This window comes from Gopherus evgoodei, chromosome 6 (genome assembly GCF_007399415.2).
Source record: "Gopherus evgoodei ecotype Sinaloan lineage chromosome 6, rGopEvg1_v1.p, whole genome shotgun sequence".
In the NCBI taxonomy this organism is placed as follows: Eukaryota; Metazoa; Chordata; order Testudines; family Testudinidae; genus Gopherus; species Gopherus evgoodei.
The window spans coordinates 78,779,918-78,802,359 of NC_044327.1; the positions used below are offsets into that span (position 1 = coordinate 78,779,918).

Genomic DNA, 22,442 nt, shown 5'->3' on the forward strand with positions numbered 1-22,442 from the left:
TGGTTGCCAACCTTATCACCATCAAACAAATGGCCTAGTGGGAAAGTTTAATGGGACTTTGGGGGCCATGATACGTAAATTTGTGAATGAACACTCCAATGACTGGGACCTAGTGTTGCAGCAGTTGCTCTTTGCCCACAGGGCTGTACCGCATCCCCATTTGGGATTTTCACCTTTTGAACTCGTTTATGGCCATGAAGTTAAGGGGCCATCTCTGCTTGCTTTACCAACAGTAAACAGACCAAGAGGGACTTTATAGCTAACTGGCTGGCTGGGTGTCCATCAAAGGGAGCCACTCCTCCCTCCCTTCATGTATCACAATATGTGATAGTTTTATAGCTCAGTCAGTCTCTCTCTATTTCTGTGTCCCTTGATAAAGAAAAGAAAGACTGAAAAGAACCAACAGAAACCCATCGAAAATGTCACTAAAATCTACAAGTGAAAGCATCTGTGTCATAAACAATTGTGAAAACCATAGAATTTGTGAACACAATTTAAGTGTACAAAAATTCTTTTACCTCTGGAACCCCATCCATCCTCGTTAGCAGAGTAATTACGATCTCTCTTTCACCAGGCTTAAATTCCAGAATTCCTGTGTTTCCATAGAACTCATTGCTGTCTCTAGGCTCTACAGTGTAGCGCAGAAACTGCTTGACAAGTGTCCCCTTGGAGCGGACAATTTGTAGTTCAACAGACTCCCCTTCCTTTAAAAAGAGAATGGAAGATCAAACAGTTTCCCAGTACTCAAATATACTCTTAAGGTCAGGCGTCTACCATGAAAACTTACTTTTATAGTGTAGGGTCCTCTGGAAGAGGAAGAAAATTCAAATACTCCCCCAGGATCATCATTTTCCACAACGATCAGTTCACAACTCGTAAACCCAGATTTAAGGATCTCATTTTCCACACTGACCCTGAGAAAGGAATATAAAGAGCTATTTTGAAGTGGCAGTATTGTTTGGAAAACAAATACAGTACTATGCAAAGTATATAAATGTATCAGAGTCATGGTAAACTCTGATGGGTTTGTTTTGCGTGTCTCAACCATGAAAGAGTATCAATAATTAACTGCAGTGGTGACATGGATTAAACAAAAAAATCACAACAATTATATGAGAAAGTTTTCATGTATTTGTTTTGTTTTGGTTTTTATATTTGGGTTTTTTGCTTCTAAAATACCTTCACTTTTTGTTGAGTGTATTGTGCCTGGTTGGTCTGAATTTAACAAGGTGACATGTGCCCAGAACATTCAGAGAAAGAAATGAAAATACGTTTGTACAGATAAATACTTAAAAGATCAGATTTAGTGCTATATTGTACTTTATTCCATGTGTAATAAACATCACCAAGATAGCCACACTTAATTTAATAGTCACACATTTGGGACCTACCCTGCTCTCATTAAAGTTAATACCAGTTTTGCCATTGACTTCAATGGGAGTAGGACTGGACTCTAGATATTATGAATGTGATTCTCCCCTATGGCTTACCATTGGTTGGTGCAGGATGTGTGGGGTGATATCAGGGAGATAGCCCTGGACCCAGTAGGAGTTTGTGCTTCTTCCTAGCAGCAATAACTTTTGTCATGAGTGAAAGATCTTTTTATGGCCCTTACTCTAGTGCAGCACAGGCACAGGGTAGCATTGCTCTGCCATGCCCACTTCTGACATACCTCCTATTCCAAGACAGGTGGTGACTGATGCATGATGGTAACTGGCACGCTTGTGCCAGCAGAGTGTTCCCTGTGATGGGAGATTTCACTGTTGGCAATTTGTGACCAGTTACTGGCCACTTTGCACTTTGTTAGTGGCACAAACAGGCCAGATCTGATTACAGAATCCAGTCTTACATAATTAAGTAAAAACAGAGGAGTTCGTGGTTATATATATTTTTTAATCAGAGCTAAAGGAAAAGTTGGTCCATGAAGTGCAAAGAAACCGAAGGAAGAATTATGCTTCCACACGTGATTCTGACCTCTTCTGTTATGAACATTACCTGTCCTCTAATAAATCAATCATCCTGTCTCCACTGAGCTTTCTTGTACTTTTCCCCCCTCACATCAGACTCTTTACAGGTGACACTTTAAGCTTGATGGCATAAAAGACACCAGAGAAGCTAGCATTGAAGGATGCACTGTAAAGCCCTTTTGAATTTGGATAATATATAGGTCCATATACTTTCACATAATGGGATCCTTTCAGATTATTTGTTTCCAATGAAAATTAAGATCTATGTAGAGCACGATTGTCTGCATTTGTTCTACCTCTTACCCATCCTTGATCTGTATTTCACAGAAAAATAAGAAAATAAACCTTCACTTGGGACCAAAATTTATCAAATGTTTGGAATTTACTGAATCACAAATTCCCAAAGCCAATTCTGGAAATCACTAAAGAATAATGCTCCTGGTTCCTGATTATTACCTATCACAGCCCATCCTAAACAAGAGAGACAGGACAGAATATAAGATGAAACCAGCAACGAGTCCTTCACTATTTAACAGGTGTCACTTGTTTGTGTTGGTTAACTATGAAAATTATTGATGTGTCAGTGGAAGAAGTTGTACTACAAAATATATGCAGGTTATTTAAAGAAGAAAATAATTCTGCTCATAAGTTATTTTAGGATATTTATAGAACACTTTTTTTGGTCAATTGTACTCAGTTCAGTGATTTAACTGAAGCAAGTTGTACTTGTGGCGATTTTAAACAACTAATCCACTGTTTCATCAAATACTCAAACATCAAACGCTGAGCCATGCATTCATAACATCTATCATTCACAGACCCTAAATAAAGAAGCATTTTCAAGCTGGTACCCCATGTCACCAAACAAAACTGCAAAGGAAACATGCATTGCCTGAGGAGATGCAGAAGGTATGCTTCTTCGGAGAGAAAGAAATAATAAAGAGGACAGAGCCTTGTCCAACCCAACCGCTTTCAAAACAAAATGTTGATTCACTGAAGACAAAGACACAGCTCGCTGCACTTACCCAAAGTACACGACAAACCTTTCTGTCTCTACCCTGTCAATACAGAGAAAGAAAGGGGGAGAGGGATAAAAGTGCCATTTGCCAGAATTTCAATAATACCAATCTTAGAAGAGAAGGATAAAAAAACTAAAGCTCTTTTTCTTTTCTTTTCCAATAGCTAATAATGTTCACTTTATGGGAACGCTACTTGCTTGGCACTTCCCTGTTGACAAATGCCAGCAAGAGGTTCAGCAGTTTCCACTTAGGAGAGATGACCCCATGACCAATCAGTATGTCAAGACCCATTCAAGGCATTCCTTACCAAGCCCTCCCCCAAGAGCTCGATGGCTGCCAAGCACTGTACATGCTCACAAACCGCAGCAGCTGAGTAAATTGTATTCAGCTCTGTTTGTAATTACTCTGTGCCTTTCATGCCTTTAATTAGACAAAAAAACTTTATTCCCAGCTCTACATGCCTCGAGAATCTGTTTTTTCATCAATCTGCCAAAATGACTATATTGGCAGATAAACATAGGGAGAGTTTGAATGAGAACACATAAAAACCCCTGCCCAACACGAAGTTACATGAAGTCTCATTTATGACAATCTTTTGATTAGTCAAAGTACAAAAGTACAATATATAAAAGAAAAGTATTTTCTAATCTCTTAATTCCTTCAATTTTAGTCACATATTTGTAACCAAATTATAATGATTAGCCCAGAACAGAGTGGAACTGAGGTTGAGTATGTCTCTGCTTGGAAATTTTTAACACCATATTTTTACTATGTGTTAATGGCCCCATCTTTTTATATATCATCATGCATCACAATGGTACAAACAGGCGACAGTTAGGCTGAAGGGGTAAAATTCTACTGAAGTCAATGGGGAGTTTTGCTATTGACTTCAGTGAGACCAAGATTTACTCCTTCCTTCACAAATATACTGCAAAAGTGTTTCAGAACCAAGTATTAATATAATGAAAATACTAGGAAAAATATTCAAGTTTGCTAAACCAAAAAAGTTAATTAACTTTTAGTCTGAACAAATATAACCCACATACTTAGAAATGGCATTATAACATCAATAGCCAAGCTGTTGGTAGTATATAAACACAGGACACAAAGGAGACATCCTGACTACGAGGTAGGTTTTTAATATTATGTTCAAGCTTTTGTTAGGATTTAAATTATAATAATTTCTTAATGAGTGAATGGTCAAGCCAGACACAATATCCCTTTCAGCTGCATGGAGTTACATTGAATGAATCCACATACAACTTTGGACTGGTCTACACTAGGGGGGGAAATCGTTCTAAGATACACAACTTCAGCTACGTGAATGCCGTAGCTGAAGTTGAAGTATCTTAGATCGAATTACCTACCATCCTCATGGCGCGGGATCGACGTCCGTGGCTCCCCCTGTCGACTCCGCTACCGCCGTTCGCGTTGGTGGAGTTCCGGAGTCGACAGGAACTCATTTGGGGATCGATATATCGTGTCTAGATGAGAGTGATATACCGATCCCCGAGAAATCGATTGCTACCCGCCGATACGGCCAGTAGTGAAGACGTACCTTGAGACAAAATCTCTAAGAAGATGGACTGAGGAAGCTTGTCAGCATCTACTAGCAAGTTGTAATGAACTATATGGCTAACAGCATAAAATTTGAAGAGGGAAACTACAATGAAAGAGGCAAAGAATACCATGAGGCTTACAACCTGAAATAAAAAACTGGGTGTTCTTACAAATTAATATCAGAGAGGTTACTTCTGCTCCCATTGAAGTCAAAGAGAGGTCTGCCATCAACTTCAATCAAAGCAAGACTGGGTCCTTATATTTAAAAAATATATATGCACTGTATCCAGGCTAATGAGGATAATACAGCTACTTTGACATGATGTATTTTCCTAGATTTATTTGTATATTTTTTCTGAAAAAATAAACACCTATGAAAAAAATAAAATATTAAATAGAAACAATGAGGATTAGATTTCATAACTTCTGCTCACACAGAGCACTGAAATAAATGGGATCACTCACAGAGTAAGTATGCTGGTCCTGAATATATACAACCTGTGTTATGCTGATATTAAAAGAATTATCAAATCCATTAGTCACTAAGAGATAAAAAAAAAGAAATTAGTGTTGTGAATTTGAAATTTAGATCCAAACATTCACATTACAGAACTCATGTGGCTTTACTTTTATGATATATTTTCTTGGGAAAATGAGCCTGATCCGGCTAATTTTCATTTTCTAGTACTGCATATTAATGAATATACTTTACTGATTTAGGCCCCAATTCTGCAAACTCGTGTGTGTGTGTGCTTAACTTTAATCACAAAAGTAGTCTTTTTGATTCAATGGAACTATTCATTTGTAGCAGTGAACTAGGGACTTAACCCAGAACAGCAAATGTCATGCCTATGCCCAGGCATATGCCTGCAACAGTCTGTTTCCATGCGCTGTCTGGTGCACACTGAGGATTTACATTATGGAAGCAGCAGATATTCCAACTGCTGCAGTGAGTTGCACATGATCTTAGTTCTTCCCCATTCCCTGTGAATATTGGGCCAAATCCTCAACTGCTCTTGAGCAGTTCTAAGGAAACCTGGGGGTGGAACAAAGGTTGCTTTTTATTATCTGATCATGGTGACAAACTCTGATTTATCCCGATGAGCAGATTCGTTTTACACTTCCCCTACTATGCCCACAGCTAAAGGCATACACTGGCAGCACTGTCATGATGCCTCGTCAGAACATATTTATGCATATGTCAAAGATTTTAGTTTTGTTTTCTCCAAGCAAATGGTATGGGGAAAAAGCTGTCAATCTTAAAATTTCACTATAAAATGCTTGATTATTAGGAAGATCACATCTGATCTGATCTCATTTAAGATTGTAACAGAAACCACCAGAGGAGTGAAGTTCTGGAACAGCCTCCCAAGGGGAGCACTGGGGGCAAAAATACTAACTAGCTTCAAGACTGAGCTTGATAAATTTATAGAGGAGATGGTATGATGAGACCGCCTACAACAGCAGGTAGCCATCTGCTCCTGCTAGTAGCAAATATCTCCAATGGCTGGTGATGGAACACTGGATGGGGAGGGCTCTGAGTAACCACAGAGAATTATTTCCTGGTGTCTGTCTGTTGGGTCTAGCTGAAATGCTCCAGGTCCAACTGACCACCATATTTAGGGTCAGGAAGAAATTTTTCCCAGGTCATATTGACAGAGACCCTGGGGGGATTTTGTGTTCCTCTGCAGCATAGGGCCTGGGTCACTTGCAGGTTTAAACTAGCATAAAATGGTGGATTCTCTGTAACTTGAAATCTTTAAATCACAATTTGAGGACTTCAGTAATTCAGCCAGAGGTTATGGGTCTATTACACTAGTGGGTGGGTGAGGGTCTGTGCTTGCAATGTGCAGGACGTCAGATTAGACAATCATGACGGTGCCTTCTCACCTTAATATCTATAAGTCTATGAGAAAAAGTATAAAATGCTTCCTTCTAGAAAACCAAATATGCAATCTCTGATACTTTTGTAACAAACAGACTTTTAAAAAATATTGTCTCCTAAATGCCTCTTACAATTTACACCAGATTCACAAGGTTTCTTGCACATTCTTTTCAATCAGCTGGTATTGAACACTGTCAGAAAGGATGTTGGATTAAATGGACCTTGGATTTGATCCAATATGGAAATTTCTATGTATTTATAAACTATTTCCATTTTAAATTTAAAAAAAAACTAATGGAGAAACTTAACATAGTTGAGGTTCAAATATTTTGAATAGCAAATCAGACTTTCAGCAAAAACATGAGTTCCATGCTTTGAAATCTGCCTGGAAAACAGAACTGTCAGTGAATTTGTTTATTTTTTTCATTAAAACTATGCTTCATTAAATACATTTAGTTCAGAGCAAGGGATTCAGGCAAAGTAAACTTCAAACTGCTATGGAATGTTGTTTGATTACTCTGCTTCCTAGGTTTGTATTCAATGCTCATCCCTCTTTAATTTTGGGGGGATTATCCACTGATTTAATTAGTGCCAAGACCTAGCTTTAAAGAAAAGTATTAAAGTAGGATTTGCCACAGTAAAAATTCCACTGAGTTTCTCATCAGAGAGGATACCTCTGCCTAGGGTTTAATCCAAAAATATATTTGATTCTCTGGAGATTGTTTTAGTTTTCACTTATTTTTCTATTAATGACAGATGAAATTCTGTTGTTGTCTTGAATGGTAATCAAAATTAGCAGTAGCAGTTGGAATTAGCACTCACTCCAATATTCTATTCCTTATTTTCAAGAAGTCTGATAAATCTCTGAAGACAAGACCAGCTAAATTTTTACAGTGAAAGTTATGTAGTTTAACATGAAAAATTTTTGAACAATACACATCCCTGTATTAGAACACCAGCTCTCTTGGAAGAGAAGCTGAAAGCATAGTGAAGTCAAAACATTGAGTAAGGAGAAAATATTATCGTATGTGCTGGTGTTTCTTTGAACCTCAGTGCAGAGGGCATCTCACAATATATAAGCCACAACTGAGCACTGCAATTAAGGAACTTACTCAACCTGAGAGGCCTTCAATGGGCTCTGTGCAATTAGCTGAATTTCCACCAGTGACTAATTTCTACTGCACTGAAAATCATCAGACACTTCACACTGAAAGGTCACAAACTTACAGTCTGTAACGGCAATGTTTAAACCTCTTCCTTATAACTCTGAATGTAAACATTTTCTGAATATACTTACAGCCAGATTCGTAGCAGATGTAAATTGATATAGCTCCACCGAAGTCAATGGAACTATGGAGATTTACACCGGCTGAAGATCTGGGCCATTGTACATCCACAACCTTGTTCTAGTTTCCCAAATTATATCAGATATGATTTCAAAAAAATGTGTGAACAAATACTCTAAGCACTTTAGGACTTCTATTTTCCATCTGTAGTTGGCAAGAAGACAAGGATCTTTTCTTCCTCATGTAGCTCTCACCACAGTGACCTAGGGTTATTTATATTTTGGTCTGGATTTTGGCTGAGTTACTGCCTGGCACTCGACATGAGGCTACACCCAAAATAATCCACTCAGAATCTTCACCAGGTGCAGTATATGGTTGCCTCCTCATCAATCAGTCCTCTTAAGGTGCACAATATAACACTCCTTCATAATTTGTATTGGCCTCCAATTTGTTTCTGGATGAAATCTGGGGTTTTATTTCTTTCCTATGAAGTGACTGCTTCCTATATGGCTTCCCACATGGCTTCCCACAATATTGTCCCAATATTGTCTCTTCCGAACTGTGGTAGTTACAATCAGCTGACATGGGTAAACTAGCAGTGCCATAATTTAAACAGGAAGGGCCTGGAGGAAAGGTTCTTAGAGAGAAGGATCCCCAACACTGAAGCTGAATTCTGCCCCAGTTGATTACACAGAGCCCAGATTTGTTTAACTCAGGGAATATAGTCAGGCCTACCTATTAACTGAGGCTTCTCCTGAAGGGTGGTGGTTTTTAATAGAGAACAGGAGAGCAAGGAGAGGGAAAATGTATTTATGATGGCTTGAGATTTTCTTTGTAAATATGGATGTAGTTAAATCTTTAATGTTTTGTAAAAATGTAACCTGAATAGAGTTAGACACATTAACTAAATTTCAGTAAGTAACATACAATCTTCATTAGAGCTCATAACAGCATATTTTATCTATGGTGTTACTAAATGCATGTTTGTGTGTGTGGATATAGATATTTCAATTTATTAAAGCTACCATAGCCCATACATTTGAATTTCACCTTGATTGATGCAGTATAAAGTACAGCAAAAACACTTATCCAGCATGCAGTCTCTTTGTGTTGATTCTAATTCATTACTGCTGAAAGGTGCTGGGTTGCCAGCCCTGGAAACTGAAGTCTTCTGTTCCCCACAAAATAGAAACCATGCAGACAGCAGCAGTGCAAGCTTTCACACATCACCCTGTCATTATCCTTCGCCTGTGATTTGGAAGAGCCATTTCTAACAGAGAGAGGTGGTTTCCATGTTCATTCCATTCTTGGCTTCGGCTAGCACTAGGACTGCCAAATTTCAGCCATAGGCCTGGGGGAGATTAACTCGTTGCTAGACAGAGACTGCATAGGTCCACAGAAAAATTTGGATTTTATCTCCTGCTTGGTTTCCTCTGCTTCTTCACCTCTGACCTTGCCAACAGCAGCTTGGGAAATCTGTTTAGTGTTGGCACACTCTTTACCCCATCACTGTCCAGATCAGTATCCCCTGCTGCCCCTGAAATGCACAGCCATAGAAGAATGGTTATATTTGTTAAACTGAATAGTGCCCTATTCAACTCCTCACTGTGGCCATAATTTTCAAGTCACAATGTGTGTGGGAATGGGGGGGTTGATCAGAGTGATCAGAGGGAGGGAATAGACTTGTAGCATGTAACACATTGCTGAAAGGATTGGGGAAGTCCTTGTGTGCTGTCTCTGGCTTCTATCAATCTTATCTGTTTCTTCTTCCTCCCTTGTGCTTCCTCCTCATCCTCTGTTGATTCTCTTCACCCTATCTTGCTACATCATTTCCCCAAATCCTTAGTTGCTTCTTCTGTCCTCAATCTCCCGCAGTCTCTGCCCAGAATTTCTGCTGGCAGGTAACCTCCTTTTCCTCAGGAACCATACCAACGTAAAAATGGTTCTGATGTAATTTTAAAAAATTTTCTGTAAATTTGTGTCATTTGTTGCTCTTCAAATTCTTTTTCGGCTTGCCTAATTATACTTTTACACTTGACTTGCCAGAATTAATGTTCCTTCCTATTTTCCTCAGTAGGATCTGACTTCCACTTTTTAAGGGATGTCTTTTTCTCTCTAACCACCTCTTTTACTCTGTTGAATAGCTGTGGTAGCACTTTTTAGTCTTTTACTGTTTTTTAATTATTATTTTTATTTGGGGTATACATATAGTTTGAGCTTCCATTACAATGTTTTTAGAAAATTTCCATGCAGCTTGCAGGCATTTAATTCTTGACTGTTCCATTTAATTTCCATTTAACTAGCCTCCTCACTTTTGTGTAGTTCCCTTTTTTGAAGTTAAATGCTACTGCAGTGAATTCCTTTTGTATTTTCATCCCTACAATTATATTAAATTTAATTATACTATGGTTGGTATTACCGAGCAGTTCAGCTTCACTGACCTCTGTGCACCACTTGTGACTAAACCAGTCCCATCTAGAGCCAGCCACAGAAAGAAAAGCAGAGAAGCGAGGGAAATATTCCTCCTGTATTTGTCTCTTCAGTGGGTCTATGTCTTTTATGTAATCAGTAGCCAGTGGAGAACACAAGAAGCTCTTACAGAAGCATCCAGCAAAGTTTCTGCAAGGCAGGCCCAACAACGATTTATTTTGTGATGAAGTAGCATATGATAAACTGTCTTCCTGAATGCTGACCTTGTATAGATCAGTAGGAACTTGAGACTCTGGTGTTTCTCTTCTCTTCACCTGTTGTATGCTTGTGTGAAATAATTGCATTTGATTGTTCAGCTTTCTGGGAGCTAGTGTGCATTCCTTGCAAGTGTTTCTTCCAGATAAGACACCGATTGGGAAGGGCAAATGTTGGGCGCTAGCTGCAGCTGTCGTTGATGAAGATCTCGGGTACCAGATGCCCAGCATACAGCAAATATGCTCATCTGTTGTGCTGAAAGGAGGGGCACAGCTGGAAAGTTCTGCCCCAGGCTACTGGGAGGTGAAGTAGGAAATGGGAGGCATGATATATACGTTTAGGGACCCTTATTAGGCTGTTTGGGAGCAGGGAAGGGAGTGTAAACCATGTTCTGAGGTGGCGCTAAGAGCTGGAATGGGGCTAGTCTGTCTAGTGAATTCTGCACTAACTGAAGCATGCATGCATGTGGCAGCAAGATGCAGTACAGTGTGGAGGTTCAAAGGCATGGAGAACTGTTCATCAGTGAAGAGAGATTACAAGCTCCAAACCAGATGATTGTGAAAAAAGGAACTCCAGGCCACTGCTGTCACCTGAAAACCCATGGGCTGTGATGGAGTTCGTCAAATACCCAAGAATAAGAACTATCATAAAAGAGAGTGACTACATATCTTCAATGGGAGCAGCAAACATAACCCCTATCAAGGAAAATAGCATTATGTGGACTGTAGCAAGTATTGTATGATTTACAATTCTAACTTCTTTGTGTTAGCTCACAGAGTGTTGACCTCCAGTGGAAATCATCATTAAGAGCTAGAACCAAAAGTTTCATGAACTGTGAAACTGTTCATGCCACATATAAGACGGTTACTCACCTTTGTAACTGTTGTTCTTCGAGATGTGTTGCTCACATCCATTCCAGGTAGGTGTGCGCGCTGCGCGTGCACGTTCGTCGGAAACTTTTTACCCTAGCAACTCCAGTGGGCCGGCAGGTCGCCCCCTAGAGTGGCGCAGCCATGGCGCTCGATATATACCCCTGCCGGCCCACCCGCTCCTCAGTTCCTTCTTGCCGGCTACCCCGACAGTGGGGAAGGAGGGCGGGTGTGGAATGGATGTGAGCAACACATCTCGAAGAACAACAGTTACAAAGGTGAGTAACCGTCTTTTCTTCTTCGAGTGATTGCTCACATCCATTCCAGGTAGGTGAATCCCAAGCCATACCTAGGCGGTGGGGTCGGAGTGAGAAGTCGCGGCATGGAGCACTGCAAATCCAAAGGCCGCATCCTCTCTTGACTGCTGGACCAGGGCGTAGTGGGAAGCAAAGGTGTGGACCGATGACCAGGTCGCTGCCCGACAGATTTCCTGGATGGGCACGCGGGCGAGGAAAGCCAGCGACGACGCCTGTGCCCTGGTAGAATGCGCAGTCACACGGCCCGTAGGAACGTGGGCCAGCTCATAGCAGGTCCTGATACAGGACGTTACCCATGAGGATAACCTCTGCGAGGAGATAGGAAGCCCCTTCATGCGGTCTGCTACTGCCACGAAAAGTTGGGGGGATTTGCGGAATGGTTTGGTCCTCTCCACATAGAACGCGAGAGCCCTACGGACGTCAAGCGAGTGGAGCTGCTGCTCCCTGCCTGAAGAGTGAGGTTTCGGGAAAAAAACCGGGAGGAATATCTCTTGGTTGATTTGGAAGGTCGAGACCACCTTGGGGAGAAAGGCAGGGTGTGGCCTCAGCTGCACCTTATCTTTGTGGAAGACTGTATACGGGGGGTTTACCACGAGAGCCCGGAGTTCTGACACCCGCCTAGCTGAGGTGATAGCTACTAGAAAAGCAGTCTTCCAAGAGAGATAGAGTAGGGAGCAGGTAGCTAACGGCTCAAAGGGGGGCCCCATGAGCCGAGATAACACCAGGTTAAGATCCCAGGTTGGAGCAGGGAGACGGACGTTAGGGTGTAAACGTTCCAGCCCCTTCAGGAATCTAGTCACCGTCGGGTGAGAAAAAACGGAGCGGCCATCCCCACCCGGGTGAAAGGTGGAGATAGCTGCCAGGTGGACCCGCAAAGACGATATCGCCAGGCCCTGTTGTTTGAGGGACCAAACATAGTCTAAGATATTGGCCACCGAAACTTCCATAGGGCGGAGACCTTTCTCCACGCACCAACAGGAGAAACGCTTCCACTTGGCCGAGTATGTCGCTCTAGTGGAAGGCTTCCTGCTGCCCAAAAGTACCTCCCGTACCGGGGTGGAGCAGCGCAGTTCAGAACCGGTCAGCCACGCAGGAACCACGCCGCTAGGTGCAGCGACTGCAGGTCCGGGTGACAGAGAGTCCCATGTTCCTGGGTAATCAGGTCCGAGTGAAGGGGCAGGGGAACTGGGTCGGCTATGGCCAGGTCCAGCAGCATGGGGTACCAATGTTGCCTGGGCCATGCCGGGGCTACCATGATCACGCAAGCCCTGTCCCTGCGCACCTTCAGAAGGACCCTGTGGACCAGTGGGAACGGGGGAAAGGCGTAGTACAAGTGGGTCGTCCACGGAATACGGAAGGCATCCGCTATAGACTCGGGCTCCCTGCCCTGAAAGGAGCAGAACGCCTGGCACATCTTGTTCCCCCCGGACGCGAAGAGGTCCACACGAGGATAACCCCACCTCTGGAAAATTGAGAGGGCGACGTCCGGGCGAAGGGACCACTCGTGTGACAGGAAGGATCTGCTCAGGCGATCCGCCAGCGTGTTCCGTACTCCGGGGAGGAAGGAAGCCGTGAGGTGAATGGAGTGGGCTACACAAAAGTCCCAGAGTCGCATCGCCTCGTGACATAGGGGAGAGGATCTGGTGCCGCCCTGCTTGTTGATATAGTACATGGTCGTCGTGTTGTCGGTAAACACCGCGACACAACGACCTCGAAGCTGGTGACAGAACGTTTGACAAGCAAGGCGGACCGCTCTCAACTCCCGCATGTTGATGTGCAGCTTCCCCTCCTGCGCGGACCACAGGCCCTGTGTTCTCAGGGTTCCCAGGTGGGCCCCCCAGCCGAGATCTGAGGCATCCGTTGTTAGGGACACCGAAGGCTGAGGTGGGTGGAAAGGGAGCCCCGCACACACTACGGACTGGTCTAGCCACCAGCTGAGAGAATCTAACACCCCCTGGGGGATTGTGATCAGCATGTCTAGTGGTTGCCTTGCCGGCCGGTAATGTGCGATGAGCCACAACTGGAGGGGCCTCATGCGGAGCCAAGCGTAACCGGTCACAAATGTGCATGCTGCCATGTGGCCTAACAGGGTTAGACATGTCCGTATTGATGTCAAGGGGGCTGCACGCAATCGCTGAACGATCGCCGACAATGCCTGGAACCTCGGTAACGGCAGAAGAGCCCTGGCCACGGTGGAGTCCAGGACGGCCCAGATGAACTCCACCCTCTGCGTGGGGAGCAGGGTGGACTTGTCTATGTTGATCATGAGGCCCAAGGTAGCAAACAGGCCGGTGATCTTGCGGACGTGGCTGCAAACCTGTAGCTCCGACGTGCCCCGAATTAACCAATCGTCTAGGTAAGGGAACACGTGGATACGACTGCGCCGGAGATGTGCCACGACGACTGCCATGCATTTTGTAAATACCCTCGGGGCCGTAGAAAGGCCGAATGGGAGGACTGCAAATTGATAGTGAAGGCGGCCCACCATGAATCGAAGGAAACGTCTGTGGTGTGGCCAAATGGCAATGTGAAAATAAGCGTCCTGCATGTCGAGGGCGGCGTACCAGTCTCCCGGATCCAGGGATGGGATAATGGTCCCCAGGGATACCATGCGGAACTTCAACTTCACTAGGTATTTGTTGAGCTCTCGCAGGTCGAGGATAGGCCTGAGGCCTCCCTTGGCCTTGGGGATCAGAAAGTAGCGGGAATAAAACCCCTTGCCTTTCTCGTTTTCCGGAACCGCCTCTATAGCTCCTTTGTTGAGGAGCGTCTGTACCTCCTGTCGAAGGAATTGCTCGTGAGAGGGGTCCCTGAAGAGGGACAAGGAAGGGGGGCGGGAAGGAGGAAACGATATAAACCGCAGGCGGTATCCCGTCTGCACCATGCGCAAGACCCAGCGGTCCGATGTTATTTGGGTCCACGCCGGGAGGAAAAACGAAAGGCGGTTGGAAAACGGGGGGGAAGGATCCGTGGGGGAAACTGTTACTGCGCCCTCGGGCGCACCTTCAAAACGAAGGCTTGGGTCCAGGCGGGGGCTTAGAGGAGCTTTGATTCTGCCCCCCCTGGCTCCCCGAATGCCTACGCCTTCCATTCCTGCCACGGCACCTATTGAGGTCCTGCCGTTGGCGGAACTGGGGGTATGACCTGCGCTGCTGTTGCTGCTGTGGCCGGAAGGGTCTGCGCTGCGTTCCTGGCGTGTGCATCCCGAGGGAGCGCATAATGACCCGATTGTCTTTGAGACTCTTAAGTCTGGGGTCTGTCTTTTCTGAAAACAGGCCTTGGCCTTCGAACGGGAGGTCCTGGATGGTATATTGGAGCTCCTGTGGAAGGCCAGAGACCTGAAGCCAGGAGATACGGCGCATCGTTACCCCCGAGGCGAGGGTGCGGGCAGCCGAGTCTGCAGCGTCCAAAGAAGCTTGCAACGAGGTTCGTGCAACTTTCTTGCCCTCGTCCAGAATGGCCGCAAATTCTTGGCGGGCCTCCTGTGGCAGCAGCTCTTTGAATTTGTCCGCTGCCGCCCACGAGTTAAAAGCGTATCTGCTGAGCAGGGCTTGTTGGTTTGAAACCCTGAGCTGAAGGGCCCCAGCTGAGTAGACCTTGCGGCCAAGGAGGTCCATACGTCTGGCCTCCTTGGATTTGGGAGCTGGAGCTTCCTGCCCATGACGCTCCCTCTCGTTCACCGACTGCACCACCAGGGAACACGGTGTCGGGTGGACGTGGAGGTACTCATAGCCCTTGGAGGGGGCCATGTACTTCCTCTCGACGCCCCTCGCCGTAGGGGGGATGGAGGCCAGTGACCGCCAGATTGTATTGGCGTTGGCCTGGATAGTCCTAATGAAGGGTAGGGCGACCCTGGTGGGAGCATCAGACGAGAGGATGGTGACGATAGGGTCCTCGATCTCAGAGACCTCCTCGGCTTGCAGGCTCAGATTCTGAGCTACTCGCCTAAGGAGGTCTTGGTGTGCCCTGAGATCCAGCGGAGGAGGGCTACTGGAGGAGGTGCCAGCCACCGCTACATCAGGGGAGGAGGATGAGGAGACCCCCGGCAAGAAAGTGTCCAGTGGGGGGTCCCCCTCAGCCCTCGCCTCTGTCTCAGGAGCAAGAGCAGGGTCTTGCTGCTTGGATCCTTCCTCTCCATCCGGGGAGGGAGGGGGGCGAGACAACGAAGCCTCCGGCACCCTGTGCTCCGCCGTTGCAGGCCTAGCAGGAAGCTGTTGGGGGCCCTGGGCTTGATGGTATGCCCAGGGGGTCCAAAACCCCCACTGCTGCGGACCTTGGTCCTGTTGCGGAGGGTCTTGAAACAATGCCGCCTGCCTGTCGGTGCCCAGCGCATACACGCTGTCTGCTTGAGAAGACACCGACGGCTGCCTAGAAGGCCATGGCGGGGCCGACGCCGGCTGGTAAGGGTCTGCGCGGGTCGACACCAAAGATGTTCTTGGTGCCGGGGATCGGTACCGGGAGTCATAGCGGCGCCGGGATCGGGACCGGGTTCTGTCTCGGTGCCGGGATCTGGATCGGTACCGGCCGCTGCTTCGGTGCCGGGATCGGGACCAGGACCTGCCACCGACGCGGTGCCGGGAGGTCGACCGGGACCGGGACCTGCCACCAGCTTGGTGCCGGGAGGTCGACCGGCGCGGCGAGTGACGGCGAGACTGGCTCCTAGAGTCACAGTGCCGGTAACGACGGCTGGAGTCAGACCGCGACCGTCTGGAGGTCGATCGGTGCCGCGAGTGCGACCGGTACCGCCGAGGGGAGCGGTGCCGGGACTGCGAGCGGCGGCGGGATCTCGAGCGACCGTGGCGTCGGGACCTGGATCGCGAGCGCGAGTCCTGAGATGGTGCCGGGGGTGGCAGTCCCCCGCGAGTCCCGAGACGGAGGTACCGGGGGTGGCAGCTGAGTAGACTCAGTTAGGGCGATAAGGTCCCGTGCCGAGGCGAAGGTCTCCGGAGTGGATGGGACCAATAGCTCAACCCCAGATCTTATGGGGGAGCTTGGCGGCACCGGACTCGACAGACCCACCGGGCCCGGAGTCGACGGTGCCGGTGGTGCCGCGGCTGATGTCGATGCCGGGCGCTCCAATTGGGTCTGCCTGGCTGGAGTAACAGACGCTGACGGTCTCGCCTCTGCACCCGGTGCCGGGGAAGGCCGGTGCCGGGGAGTCTTCCCGGTGCCGGCGCCGAGATCACGGCCTGTGAAGCTGCCGGGTCAAGTGCCGCCTCCATGAGGAGAGTCCTGAGTCTTTGGTCTCTCTCCCTCTTTGTCCTGGGCTTAAAAGCCTTGCAGATGCGGCACTTGTCCGACCTGTGCGATTCCCCCAGGCACTTCAGACACGCGTCGTGGGGGTCGCTGGTTGGCATAGGCTTTTTACAGGCCACACACTGCTTAAAGCCCGGCGAACCAGGCATGAGCCCGGTGCCGGGTGCCGGGAAGGGCTACAGCCCAGACCGGCGAACAACTATCTACAATACTATTTACACCATATTACTTAACTAACTATACTTAACGATCTAACTAACAACTGTAACAATAACGGTAGTTAACAAGGAGAGCTAGGGACGTGGAGGACAGCTATGCCGCACTCCACAGTTCCAACGACCGACACGGCGGTAAGAAGGAACTGAGGAGCGGGTGGGCTGGCAGGGGTATATATCAAGCGCCATGGCGGCGCCACTCTAGGGGGCGACCTGCTGGCCCACTGGAGTTGCTAGGGTAAAAAGTTTCCGACGAACGTGCACACGCGGCGCGCACACCTACCTGGAATGGATGTGAGCAATCACTCGAAGAAGAACTATAGCACTTCTGGATACCTTGGCATTTTTAGAAGTGGATTAGTACATGCATATTTTCACAGAAATATAATGAGAGATCAGAGTTGAAATGTGAACTTGGCAGTCTAACAAGGTCTTCAAAACCATATTTCTGCCCATAGCAAATATGAAATCAACTCATTAGATAGCAAGGAGAACATATATTCCCATGTTACCCTCCAGGGAAAACAGAAACCATCCACAACACTGGTCTAGGGTACACTATTCCATCAGGCTTCTCTCAACACACTGCATGAATTGTGTGATAGTAATCTGATTCTGTTCACTACATATGAAATGAAAGGTATTTCATTTGCTTTTTATAGTATTTGGATGCAATACCTGTCCAAGGTTAATGTCACAGTTTCATTCATTTCAGGGATATCATCAGCTTTGACAGTAATGTTGATGGTAGTGTCACTTTGTCCAGATAAAAACAAAACAGAGCCATTAAAAGGACTTAGATCATCATATGTTACTGCTTTTGGATTGAGGCCAGAAGGTTTCAAGCTCCAAAACACAGTGGCTTGTCCATCAGTCCCATCTCGATGTAGAGCAATGGAAACCTAGAAAACAACATGGCAATCTGTGACTTTAAAACCAACAGATTAATTTTTTTTTAAAAATCAACTGCACCCTAACAAACTACTAAATGGACAGTGTGCATGTTGGTATGGACAGGCTGATTCTCCTTTCACTTACATCAGTGAATATCAGACCATGGAAACACCATGGAAATCAATGGAGTTACATCAATGAAATACTGTGAAAATGTGCATTTCATGTATTTATTTGACTCATTTATACAATCATATATGTTTAGATTAATAAAGAGATAAAACAAGATGTTTACAACTTAATTCATACAACAATTTAGTAAGAAGCCACAAGGGTAATAAGCTTTATGTGACTGAATTGCCAATGCTCATCTCTTCAAGAAGAGAAATTGGTTTTAAAGATAATTACTACATATTTACTTTCATTATTTTAGTACCATCTCATCAACTAATTGTTTAAACTAATTATCAGAGTTTTAATTGGAGTTTGAAAAAGACAGCCTGTCAACAAAGCTGTCCAAATTCAGGAACCGTGGGAAGACTGGCATTGAGATAATGGTGAAAGAAAATGAGAGTGTGAAAAAAAAATAGTATTTCCTGATTGATATTAGAATACACAGAAGAGTCTTAGTGCACTTGAAAATGATTCTTTTGGGCTCACAAACTTTGTATTTTTAATGTTTGGAAAATATTTTGTCTGGGTGGCAAAATGACATGTTTTATTTATCAGTGGGTCAACTGAATAACTAGCATAATCATGTCCATGAGGTTGATAGTTCTTGCTCTCTCATTTGGGAACAACATTTTAAAAATGCCTGAAAAGTGCACTTTACTGGCTCAAACAGGTCATCAGAGTAATTATGTAATCTTGTGACAAAATGATGACCAGTGGTAAATACATACTCCACTTTTCCCCTCAATTTCCTCTCTCTGTCATTCTCAAAAACCAGTAACATGTTTGCAGCATTCATAACAAGATGAGTTCGTATGTATAACTGCATCTTTATTTCAAGCATTCATTTCTAGCTTCTTATCTTAGACCTTGATTCTGCAAATACTTGCACATGTGCTTTATTTTAAGCCTGTGAGTAGTTCCATTGTTTTCAATGGACTACTAAGATCTTCAGATCAAAGTTTGTGGGACAGCATAGGAAACTAACTGCTCTGTAGATAGATAAAGAACTCAAGCTCCAGGATTGTCAGCCTGCCACCTAATAAGTTAAATTTAAGGGGGAAAAACAATAAAATAATAAAAGGCAGTGATTCTCAGTATTTCTTGATTATTTTTCACATTTACAGTAATGTTAAAATTTCAGGGATTTAATGCTACTCTTTGAAAGCTAAATGGGAATAAATGTTTTTAATTGCACATTTATAAGCTGATCAGAGATATAGGTACAGACTTTGAAAGCAACCAGGGTTTATTTTCTGCACTTTTTATATTCAGTTCAAAATAAGATTCTAACTACTGTGTTTGGAGCCTTTAATGCCTGTCCTTGAAGCAGACACTTTATCCTTTTAGCCAGAGGACATTTTTTTAAAAGGTAACAAATATCTGTAGAACTTTGTGACAGTTGTTTAGAGCTGGGATCCCCCTTCCTAGCCCAGGGTTCCTTTCAATGAACCCTAGGATCAGGGTCTTGCTAACCCTTTAAGTATGGCCAACGAGCTGAATGTGTCTTGAACTTTTAAATGGATAGCTTTTCTAACATGGCTTTAAAACAGGCTTTGGCAGGGTGAGGGTTAAAACCCAACTCCAAACAGCTGCTTCTGCATTTTGCTAACAAGGATATGAAGATGGCAAGATGTTTGCCAGGAAAACAAAAGGCAGAGTTCAGGCGGACTGCTCAACCTTAACTTTAGAAACGTTCTTACTTGGGAGTGCTTGATTTCTCAGTCTTCACATTGAATCAATGCTAGTATTTTACATGGAAGATATTTTAGTCATTATATTCAAAAATGTTGTAAATATTTTCCCCTTGTGTTCTCAATATTTTAAATGTAACAAACTTAGAGATGGAAACCAAGCAAAATCTTGAACTTGAACACACTCAAGCTTTCAGGAAATTAATATCCTGATCCACAGCTCAAGCCCATCCCGGAATATTATAAATGTTGCATTAGGAAAAGGTTAGTCCATTTATATGGTTACCTCAAACAAGACACAACTAAGGCAAATTTGATCCCTACCTCTCCAATTCTGAGTTCCTATGTGTGGGTCTAACTAACTTTTCCTCTTAGTGTCCAGGACCCTCAATCATGGATCTGTATCAGAGAAAAGGGACTAAAATATCCCTCAGTATATTTTGTTTAGTGTGACTATATGAAAGATTAACCCTTTGCTGATGTGTTTATAGATATCACTGACCAAATTCACCTCTGCTATAACGCCATTACAGTCTTAGATAATTTTAGCCTTTATGAAAAAAAAAACTGTTCTTTTCCTAACGTGGGTTTTATTTTTAAGATGGGAAATGTTTTATATCAGGTGTGATTTACGGAAAGGTTTCTTTCCCATTAACTTTTGAAAGGCTACACTAAGTAAAAGAGATTAAACTTCCTCCAAATAACTTGCAATAGTGAAGGACAATATGAAAAAGGCTTACTTACCATGGTAGCAGAGGAGTCCTCTGGCTCATGAAGAATAATTGGAAGATTACTAGTAAAACCAATTTCCCCATTTGCAATGTCAGGAGTAATCCTCAGGGAAATATTTCGAATCTCACCTAGTCTAGGACTTATAGGTGGGATTGGAGGAATGATATTTACCAGCTCAACTCTTTCCATCTACAAAACAAAAACCAAAAAAAAAACCACAGAAAACAAAAAACAAATTCTTTAATATCAAATGGGCATAACTCTGCTGTTTCTAAGTGAGAAATATGTGGCAATATATTGTCATTTTTTATCTTTAGCAATATCCTTGCTATTTTTCTCTTATTCTTTCATTTGTGTTTTATGTTATGTGAACTGTAAGTCTCCTTCCTGTGGCACAAGGCTGAAAATACATGTCTTGAAGAGAAGGAGAGGGCTCCATCCGATATCTAGGTGTCTCAAGTCAAGCCTTGTTCATGTTAAATACACTGGTCTGAACGTACTGGGGAGTAACAAAGTACTCAGTGGAGGGGGTAGGAAGCAAGTCCACTGTCATAGATAAAGCCCCCATGGCTGGCCAAGGGGCACCAACTTCTGAAGAATTTTCCCTGCAAAGGAAGAGGTTCTAGTGGAGTAAAGCCATCACAGTGGCTCCTTTCCCAACATATTTTCTGAATATCGACATATGGGATGTGATATGAGGAAAGAGGTGTGGCTAAAACTCAGCTGTCCCCCAGCTGCTGTAATAGCCTCGTGGAGCTGGTGCAGGCTAAAGCAGCCTTCACTATATATCACTATGAAGGAAAATCAGTTGTGACATTTGTTGAGCAAGAAAGAAAATTTACAGCCATGTGGTGGACAGAGACATGAACAAAAATTCCTTTTCGGACATGAGATAGTAAACTTTCAGGGATTTATTTTTCAAAATCTTAAGCATTCAAACAGTGAACTCAACTGGACATTTGCATGTGTAAACACACATACAGCTGCAGAAATTGTGCAGATAAATTAGTCATCCAATTAGGCTTGCATTTTTTTAGGCTGAAAGACATGAGTGCATTTTTGAAAAGCATGCCCTTATTGGCTTGTCTCTCTTTTATTTTCTCCATTGTCAATGCCCTTCATTAAATAAAACTTTCCTTGTGGAAATATCAAGGACTTCTCTAATGAGTGTTGGGGGAAATACTGACAGGAAATACTGTCAAACAGGCATGATCTTCTGTCTATCACTAAGCAAGTACAGAGGGCACTATATGTGACCCTTCTTAACTGATGTTATAAAGACTTGGAAGCATATGCGCCAACTTTAGGGTATCTAAGCAAACTGATGTAGAAACATCTTGAGCTGTGTCCTGAAAAATAAAAAGAGCCACCCTTCCTCCTAGAGTCTATGAATCTGTGAAATCATTGGAGCTGTACCAATTTACACCAGTAGAGATTTTTGTTTTAAAAGCAAAAACCCCAAACACTCACCATAAAGTGTATAGATTACAACACTCTAGAAAAGCCCTAAAATTATTGCAAAAACCAAAGATGACTTGTTTCAGGGGGAGGGCAGGCACAGGGCATCTAGAAATATATTTCAAAGTACTCTATTTATTGAGAAATATATAGCTAAAATATAAGCCACACTTTTCCTTTCCACATATTTGTATTCACTTATGTATTCATTTATAATGAGCAACAGGCAATGGAACTTCATTTTTTTGTATTTGCTTTTGAACATACAAAAATATCTAGTGGCACCCTACTTATGGATTAATTCAGAATTATAATCAAACCTTAGTTTATAAAACATTCCTCTCTTTTCCTATTATTTTAATCATGTCTATGCAGATTAATTAGTGAGACAACCAGAAGTGAATACCGTATTCCAGGGAAGGCTATGGCCATTA

General features: G+C 44.0%; 1 protein-coding gene across 3 annotated transcripts in view; it reads right to left on the reverse strand.

Moving 5' to 3' along the window:
* ADGRV1 (adhesion G protein-coupled receptor V1) overlaps positions 1-22,442 on the reverse strand; it is a 463,719-nt gene that overhangs the window by 408,297 nt on the left and 32,980 nt on the right. For all 3 annotated transcript variants that reach the window (XM_030567084.1, XM_030567083.1, XM_030567085.1), the window contains exons 10-13: positions 20,563-20,739; positions 17,738-17,961; positions 788-914; positions 519-704 (exon numbers count right to left, since the gene is read on the reverse strand). In XM_030567084.1, the coding sequence (XP_030422944.1) occupies positions 519-704; positions 788-914; positions 17,738-17,961; positions 20,563-20,739 (714 nt within the window). The remainder of the gene's footprint in view (positions 1-518; positions 705-787; positions 915-17,737; positions 17,962-20,562; positions 20,740-22,442) is intronic.